The sequence below is a fragment of the Protomyctophum parallelum genome, assembly GCF_964188405.1.
Source record: "Protomyctophum parallelum genome assembly, chromosome: 3".
In the NCBI taxonomy this organism is placed as follows: domain Eukaryota; kingdom Metazoa; phylum Chordata; class Actinopteri; order Myctophiformes; family Myctophidae; genus Protomyctophum; species Protomyctophum parallelum.
The window spans coordinates 47,121,776-47,131,768 of NC_139698.1; the positions used below are offsets into that span (position 1 = coordinate 47,121,776).

General features: G+C 42.4%; 1 protein-coding gene across 1 annotated transcript; it reads left to right on the forward strand.

Annotated features, from left to right (window-relative positions):
* Positions 1–2,884: 2,884 nt before the first annotated feature.
* Positions 2,885–8,556, forward strand: LOC310856711 (galactose-3-O-sulfotransferase 3-like; the record flags this gene model as incomplete). Its single annotated transcript, XM_083762182.1, has 4 exons — positions 2,885–2,898; positions 4,626–4,703; positions 6,662–7,202; positions 7,768–8,556. The coding sequence occupies 4 exons, from the start codon at positions 2,885–2,887 to the stop codon at positions 8,554–8,556; spliced, it is 1,422 nt and encodes a 473-aa protein (XP_083618308.1).
* Positions 8,557–9,993: the final 1,437 nt, after the last annotated feature.

Below are 9,993 nucleotides of genomic sequence, written 5' to 3' on the forward strand. Positions count from 1 at the left end.
TCACCGTTTGGATTCCTGCGTTTCACAAAAACCGACTGCACGGTTTAGCCAGAACAGCTATTTTTGGCTTTTTATAGAAGTAGTGAAAATAGCCAATCTACAAGCTTGCAATGCGAGGTGTGTGCATTTAGATTTTCACTATAGTTAAGGTCCCAGGCACACGTCAATTCTCTTTTTTGGGCCTCGACCTGAAATGTTTGGGAACATACATTTCATAGATTCATACGTACATAGATTATCACAACAATGCAACATGCAACTTTGATCATTTTACATTTCAGTGAGTTGCCTTGGTTGTGATTGACTTAATTTGACTACCACCAGTAGATCTCATGTGCCAAAGGGACAGGAACATTGCCACTGGTAATTAGCCAGATGGAAGGATTGATATGATATATGAACATAATTTGTATAGCGCTTTTCAAAACATAGTTCCAAAGTGCTGCACAGAGCAAGATTAAAAACAGCAAGAAAACAACAAAAACAAAACGAAAATGGCACAAAAACCAATAACAAGAACGTATAGAACAGTTAGGAAACACTGTGTGGATTTTCAAACGCTACCCTTATGTGCACTGGCAGTGCGTTCCACAGTCTAGGTGCCCGAGCGGCAAAAGCCTGATCACCCCGGGTAACTAGGTTTGTACGAGGGACATCCAGGAGGGCCTTAAGGTCCCCACACACCGAGCGCGTTTTTCGGATTTTTAGCTGCGTTTCTCCATCGGTTTTCCGAAAAACGCGTCCAGTGTGCAACCACCTTTATTGGAGGAGGGAGGGACAGCATCTCACGGATGTAGATAGGGGCCAGCCCATTTAGGGCTTTGAACGTAATAAGTAGAATTTTAAAATCACATCTGGCGCTCACCGGCAGCCAGTGAAGATCTGCAAGTATCGGTGTTATATGGTCCCGTTTCTTAGTGTTAGGGCCGATTCATACTCCTATTGTAGAGCCGAATAAAAGTCGGTTCGGCTCTGTAGAGCCTACAATTTGACGTCATTTGAGGTTCGGGGGGGCGGGTACCGTCCTAAAGTCGGCTCTTCGGTGCTACTGAAAATTTCTGACGAGCCAAATTCATTTCGGCACTACAGCGCCGAAACAGCGGTAAAATAGGAGTATGAATCGGCCCTTAGTCAGTAGACGAGCAGCAGAGTTCTGTATTAACTGTAGACGGGATGTAATTTTCTTAAGGCCAGAGTAGATGGAATTGCAGTAATCGAGACGTGATGATATGAGGGCGTGAATAACCGTTTTGAGGTCCGGGGGTGGAAGGAATGGCTTGATTTTTGCGATGTTCCTTAACTGGAAGTAACAGTATTGGATGACTGTTGTTATCCGTTTATTGAAAGAGAGGTCTGAATCACCCCCAGGTTACGGGCTGCAGGAGTGACATTTGTGGAGAGGGAACCAAGTTGTGAGTGTAGTGCAAGGGTTAAGCTAGATTGACACCCAAACTATATTGTTATTATTATGGTTACCATTATGTAACCTTTATATTTTACATTGTGATATTTGGTAGCTTGAAATAGTGCTTCCACTATATCTGATAGCTATCGTTTTGGTACAGTCTTGTAGGAGTGTAACCATATAATAAATAACCAACTTTATCAATACTAAGTACTTGCATTGTATTTAGCAATTTTAAAGATGTATTTTTCCAGTTTTTCATGTGTCTATGAGGTGACAGTACTAGACACCCTGGAGTCGTTTTTATGTGCAATGGTGTATTAACTTTGTATTTAGGGTTTCTTCCTGGAGGCTGAAATAAACAGTAATATAGTGACATCACACTATCAGCCCCTCCCCTAACACCTCCCCCTTTATCATACAACTACAGCTGTGGGTGCGGCTTCAGTTCAGGTGGATCACCACATACTTAATGAACTGGTGGGCGTGTCCACATAAAAGCATGATTTTAACAAATACTGTAAACTTTTTGGTATTATATTATAATAATACCTGATGATCATGTTTTAGGGTGGAAAAAATGGTGGCACTCCATCTTTAAGAATACAAAAGAAAAAGAGGGGTTTAATTACTTTTCTATTCAATATCGCTACACTTGGTCTAACGATAAATGTGTGTATTCTCTGTGTTCATGTCAAGGTGCGTTTGTCCATGTGTCCATACGTGTTACATGTGTCCATGCATTTCCCAGTGCATTTACTTTTAAAATGTTTCACACAGATATAATTTCTTTGTTAAATAGTTACTGTCCGATTTTAAATCATTGAATCGTATTGTATCGCCATGAATGAACCAATATCGTCCATGTATCGAATCGTCAACCATGTATCGTGATACGTAGCAGAGTTAAAATAATTATATAGTTACACCCCTACTGTCAAGAGTGAGTACGGATGAGGACCCAAAAGCAGGAGACATCAGGCAGAACAAGTAAACTTAGAATGATCCGCGAATGGGCAAAGAAGGAAGGTAAATAGCAGGTCTCTCCCTGAATACAAATACAGGACAGACTCACCCAACAGGGAACTAGTACGAACCAACAAGAACACAAGCAAACACAGGACTTAAATAGATGCAGGATAATAGGGCACAGGTGAAACCAAAATACAATCAACACTAGGACAGGCTGGGGGACTGAAGGCTCATACATAGTCTGGATTTTCGGTGGTTAGGTGACCACCGAACTACAACATGACGTCACGAGCCGCGGTGAAGAGCAAACCACCGCCACCACTCCAGCCCTTCTCTCTGTTTTTACTCCACCACTCAACGTTATTTCAGCTCCGGTGGTCATCTCACCACCGGAGCGGTGGTCACCTCACCACCGAAAATCCAGACTATGAATAGGCCTTAACAGGACACAGGTGGAAACAAGATAGGTTAGACAAGCGTGAATTCCGTTTGTGTCCGAGCATACGCATGGCTGAGGTATGGTAACGCCCCGCCGTGGTGAGATTGAGAAATAATTAAATAAATAATAGGCTACAAGAGAATGACAGCTTGGCATGCGTAACAGAATGCAGCCTTGTAACCAACTTGTACGTTTTATTTTTGTAGAAGAGGCAAACTAATATTGTTTATGCCGTTTGCTTTGATTGAATAGCACGTATGTATGTTGTACTATGATTTGATTTTGACTGTGTTCTAAATAAAGTGTTAGTGTTGATTAGGCTATCATGTATTAATCTAATTATAGTAAACTAATACTATTACACTAAAATGGATAAAGATGAAGGGATCTTTTTATAGTACAATAATGTTTCAAGTTTACACAATCAACACAAACACACCCAAATCAAATCATATTATAGCGTGCATGTTCAATCAATTATTCCATCAAAGCAAACGGCATAAACAATATTAGTTTGCCTCTTCTACAAAAATAAAACGTAAAAGTTACAGTTCTCTTGTATCATACCATACTACTTGTATCATTTTCCACCACGGAGTAACCTCGCATCAGACTATCCAGCAGGACAGTCAAGACAGGCAGTGTCGGTAGGCCAATCACAGGCAGGCGGGGCGTCACCATGCCTCAGTATGCTCGGACACAAATGGAATTCACGAGTTAGACAAGGTAGGCAGTAACTAGGCAGACAGGAAACACTAGGAACCATACTACAAAAGAAGATACACAAAACCAAGGCAACAACAGAATAGAAAGCCAAAACCAAACAGAACAGGACACATGACCCATACAGATCATACTGAAATGACAGAAACATATCGTAATATGTCCAAAACCGAAATAAGGACAGGCAAAAGTCCAGGGTCCGAGGAGCAGACTGTAACACGTACTATCTTGTTATGGTTCAACTTGTTCTTGAAGCAGCTACAGTATAACTATGGTCTGATCCCTATGCACCGTGCGGCAGAACTACCACCGTCCTCCTGAGGTTATTGTAGGCCTACTTCTCCCCATGATATCATGTACATTACATAACCATCACGGCTAGAAATATTGTCTCGACTCCTATAGAGCGTCGCAGTCCCACCCCCTTTCAGAACGACGAGTGGCCCAGGAAATGAATCCCAATGCATTTTGCCCATAGGCTTTTCTTAAAGTATTTATTTAAAGACGGTTACGCCGCGGACAAAGCCAACTCGGATCGTGACAAATCATGACAATGAACACAATATTTTGGGCCGATCAAATCATTAGAAAGAAGAAAATAAAGGCAGGAGACAACACTATTTGTTTTGTTTTTCTTCTCATCTTGAAAATGATGCCTTTCCAGAAGATATTATTTCCTACATTTTTAGTATGTTATTTAGCATACCCAATACTAATAGAATCCATTTAATTATTTTCGTTTGCGATGGGTATGAGCAAAAGGTTTTCTAAAACCAACAACATGCCAAAAATAAAAAAAAATGATTTTAACGAATTGGGACCCAGCTACATAGCCTGGAGAGACGATTGCTCTACGCCCACTGTGACATATAGGCTAAGTAGCCTTGTCGAGCCATGAGGCCCATAGGGCAGGAGCCTATCTCTTGTTTCTGTATTGTGAGGCAGCTTGATGTACAAGTACACCCCCTGGACATGACGCTAGTATGTCGTAGGGACTTACCCCGAATCCAACCCTTGATGCTGAGTGTCACGCACTGAGTTATGACATAAAAGCTCTGTGAACTATCTTTCGTCTTCCTCCCACAGGCTCAGTGAGACAGAGATGTTACGGAAGATTTTCGTGGTTCTAGTGGCTGTCAGCACGTTCGCGGTCCTGCTGAAAGGGTGAGTGACCACACTGCACTCCTGCAACGAACAACTTGTCGTTCACAGTCATACTAAAACTATGACAAAACATTGTCAACTTTTTCACAGACAAAAACTAAATGAAAATTAAATAAAAACTAAGCTATGATGACTAAAACTAAGACTAAATGTATTTTCAATTTCATAAAAAAGAAATAGATCAAAGTGTAAAATAGCAGATCTACAAGCTTACAATGCAACCAAGTGTAAAATCAAGCATTACGTCGCCAAAATAAAATGAATTAGAATTAGACAACTAAAATCACATATTTAGTCGAGTAAAAGTAGACTAAAATTAAAACATGACTACAATATGACAAAAATTTTATTCAAGTCAATGACTAAACTAAATCCTTAATTTGGTAACATCCTCCCTAATTGCCAAAAATACCCAAATTACTAGGTCGCCGTCACATTGTGACACGCTTGTAAATTTTTCGCCATTCACCATTCAAACTATAATAATAATAATAATAATAATAATAATAATAATAATTATTATTATTATTATAAAATCTGCAAGCAGCAATGACCGGGTCCTCGCACGTCTGTGCACGTTACGGACAAATATTGACCAATCAGAACTGGGAGGATTTTCAACCGAGTACAATGACTCTCTAAGAAAACTGTTCAGAAGTTAGGACAAATTATAGAAACTATGACATATCGACGAATCAGAAGAGTTGCGAGGATAATTTACTCCAATCATGGACAAGGACTTTCAATCGAATCAAGTGACATGACTCAAAAGTCTGTACAACAATGGTTATTTGTTTCAAAAACGATTTATACCCTACAGTATAACATACGTATATAACGACACAATGTGACATAGCTGTTTACAAAATGCTGCACCGCTTCCAACTGTATATACTATTACTTTCCCCATTTTCAACGGTTTTTATTACATTTTGACACTTGCTTTCTCATGCCAATAAAGCTCCTTTGAATTGAAAAATCAACACCACCCCAAGTCTGAACGACAATCAGTTCAATACAAAAATACAAAACTTTGCAAACCTTGAATATCTGGTATTTTCACTTGCTGTTTGGTGTTGAAGTATGTCACTTTGACCACGGTCATGTCATTTTATGAAAACTCACGATTTGGATAACTTTTCATCTTACCACAAAAGATCAAAGGATCTACTGAACTAGAGAAAATAAGAAAAAAAATTATCGCTATAACATTTTGTAAAAAAATACATACTGTATTTAGCCCCATGCTCTAATGCCCCCCCCCCCCCCCCCGGCAAAAATCAGCTAAAATCCCTAAAACGAAAGAAAGCAGCAAATGAAATAACCTTCATCTTTTACTTTCTCTAATAACAACCTAAAACATGAACCTTGGTTGAAAAAAAAAGAGTTGTCCTTTTAAGGTCTTTTGTGTACACTGAGTGAGTTTGATTTGGAACTGACCATCCTGATACGAGGAGTTCGTTAAACTGTGCCCCCTGAAAATGGCATAAATTGTGCAAAATGACACAATACATTCAACATGGCTGACTTACTGTCTGGTTTAGGTCATGGTGCCAAGATACCTTTGTAAGTCTGGACATGATACAGGTGTGTACCAATTTGTATACGTAGACGAAACCGTATGGTGGGGTTTCAAGCACAAACTTTTGTAGGGGGCACTATTGATCCATTAGGCCACCCCCCCCCCCCCCCCTTTGAGACGATTAAAATGTCCTCCACTTGTGGGTAGAAAGCAACTTTTCTAATATGTTTAGCGCCTCAAAAATGCCATTCATTGTGGTTAAAATAATATGAATAATAATCATTGCAATTGGGCTTCGCACTACTGCTCAGTGCTCAGGCCCTAATAAAACGTTCTGGTCCACAAAGGGATATTTGTTTTCACATCAAATACACATAATACATCTGGTAGACATATTACAAGTAAATTAATTAAATGTAAATGCTCTCCCCTCCAGGTATATGGAGGCCTTCCACCTGAGCCTCTTTGCACCATCTCACCATTCTCTACCACCATTCGCAACCAACCACTCTCAGTCAGTCTCAACCAACCACTCTCAGCCAGTCTCAACCAAACACTCCCAGCCAGTCTCAACTGACCACTCTCAGCCAGTCTCAACTGACCACTCTCAGCCAGTCTCAACTGACCACTCTCAGCCAGTCTCAACTGACCACTCTCAGCCAGTCTCAACCACCCACTCTCAGTCAGTCTCCACCAACCACTCTCAGCCAGTCTCAATCAGCCACTCCCAGCCAACCCCAGTCCTGAAGCCCAAACAGACCAACGTGGTTTTCATGAAGACCCACAAGACGGGAAGCAGCACCATGCAAAACATACTGTTCCGCTTTGCCGAGCGCCACAACCTGATTGTGGCGTTCCCCATAAAAGAGTGTGGCCACCTGTTCTGCTACCCAAACTCATTCAACACCCGCTTCGTCCACCCAGGCACCCTGCCAGCCAACATCCTCACCAATCACATGCGCTTCAACCACGCTCAGGTGCATACTTTTTAAATTTGGAAGCATTGTCATTATTGTTTTGAGTTTGTATCAGTCAAAGATACAAACATCACTGTCCATTGTAGACTTAAAGTGTCTCAGTGTTGATGTATCCATTTTTAACTCACAGTGTAATGTAACCATTTTACTAATAGTCTGTGAAGGAAGAGCTTAGGTCTGTTTGTGGAGGTGATTCCGTCACATATACTTAAATATAGTTTAAAATTAATCTAGGATAAGGAAACCTGGTCAGGCACTGGCAGTGAACCTAATGAGTCCCCACACCTGTCCAATTTCCAGGCTCTGCCTGAGCCAATTGATTGCTATGGCATTGGCAACCCCAGCCTACACCTGCCGAATTCCCGCCCTAGGACACTAGAAACACTTTTCCTGGGTTTTTGTGTGTGCAATCCCTATCCTGGACGGGTCTGTAGACGTAAAAACAAATTCACTGAGTCAGTTTGCACTCTTCACACATTCTCCACAGACGTTAACTGCAACTTTCCACCTGTGAAAACATCTGTGGTTTTACTGTACATATGATAATAAAAATTTTATCTTGCAGGTGCGAAGGGTCATGCCGATAAACACTGTATACATCACGATTCTCCGAGAGCCAGCCTCCATGTTTGAATCAATGTTCAATTATTTCAAACAGCAGTGTCAGAGTTTCGTGAATGCTCCCTCCTTGGAGGTCTTCATGGAGAATCCCCAGCGGTACTACCGGCCGAACGAACCGATCATGGCTGCCCGCAACGCCCTGACCTTCGACTTGGGCGGTAACAAGGACCGGCCGGAGACAGATGCGGCATATATCGGTGACTTTGTGGCAGAGTTGGAAAGCTCCTTCTCCCTGGTGATGATCGCAGAGTACTTTGACGAATCGCTGGTTCTGCTCCGCCACCTGCTGTCCTGGGACCTGGAAGATGTTCTGTATGTCAAGCTCAACATGCGCGCAGACAGCTCCAAGGTTAGCCTCGCACCGGGCCTCACCGCCAAGATGCGTGCCTGGAACTACCTGGACACAAAGCTCTATGACCACTTCAACGCCTCGCTTTGGCGGCAACTGGCGGCCCTCGGTCCGGCCTTCGTGGCGGAGGAGTTGCACCTCATGCGACAGGCCCAGGAGAGGCTGATGCAGAGCTGCTTTGGAGACCGGACGCCACAGCTCCGCTCGGCATGGCAGATCAAGAACGCGAAACTGCGGCCCTGGTCGCCCGGCAACCATGTCGAAATCATGGGATACGAGCTGCCGGATGGGTTGTCTAGCCAGGACCAGAAGCTTTGCCTCAAGCTGATCATGCCAGAGGTGCAATATTCAACTCTTCTCCAGGACCGCGAAATACATAAATAAAAAATAAGATCTCAGACACCTCCTGTACTTAAACCTCCACCCATGGAACCGTATCAAGAGGCAGGACCCTTTTTACACTGTAAAACCCTCTGTTTTAATTGAATGTATATAATGTATAAATTAAATCAAAAGCCCATTTTGTTTCATTAGTACACTCCGAGTAAGGGTCCATTTGCTTCCCAACTGTCAATCATTTAGCTGACCTCTTGATTGGACCCCTGGAATCCGGGACCCTTATGCTTTTTATGCTGAATCCCTCCAACTGTTGGGCTGGCTGTGTGTGTGTGTGTGTGTGTGTGTGTGTGTGTGTGTGTGTGTGTGTGTGTGTGTGTGTGTGTGTGTGTGTAGGTAGGCAAATTAAGTAAAAATGTTGGTTTTCACATAATTGTAAATATTCTTGCTTTTGTGAATATTTTTCACATCTTGTAAATGTATCCACTGTCCTGCCGTCTCCCCATATTTGACTGACATAAATTTTGTAATGGCTAGAAAGTAGAAACATATAATTCATGTTGTTAAAAAAATAAGGGCAAGAAGGTATTTTATCTCTGTGATTCATGTGTCTTGCAATTTGTCACGACTGGTTATTGCCATGGCAAACAAGCAACTAAAGAATGTAACTAGAAAAAGTGCCCTTCTGGGCACAGGTCTCCACCAGGTTATCCACAGATCCGTGCAGTTAGAGGTAAAAACACTTTTTGGCCAGTTATAGCGCCACCTTGAGGTTGAGTTGAAATTGTTCATGTGGCATTTTGTCCTCGGCCTAGTGGGAATGTGGGTGCACAATTTCACGGAAATCACGCGATGTGTTCATGATTTGCAGCATTTTGTTTGAAACTGAGCACTCCTGTGAACTTTGGAAGCCAATCTTAACCAATCAGGATGGAGTGTGAGAAATCTGAAAGACCGGTTTGGTTGAATGGCTGTAGAGAGACTGTGTACCAATTTGCGTGATGTTTGGACAAAATCTGTAGGTGTGCTGTGCAAAAACTTGTTTTGCACAAAGCGGCCTCCTGGTGGCGCTATAACAGGCCGTTCTGGAAGGTTTGGGGCAGAGGTTCATCGTTGGCATCCAGGGAGTGTGTGTGCAAAATTTGGCATGGACCGGGTTAACGGTGGCCGAGATTAGCTGCTAACGGACACACACACACACACACACACACACACACGGACGGACGGACGGACGGAGTGCAAAACATACTCTCTCCCCATGCCTTCGGCCTGGTGGAGACAATGAACAACAACACACAAGTGTGGTGACATCTAGAGAGAGGACGATGCCATGGTCTGTGCCCCTGAGACAACTGCTTCTACCTCGTTCACCCCAACACTACAAAAGAAAGTCAGCGTGGCTATGCAGAAAGCAGATGCACATAATTGAGAAAAAGGACAATCATGCACTTTTGTATATTGTATCTGTGTTCCCTCTACATTCTC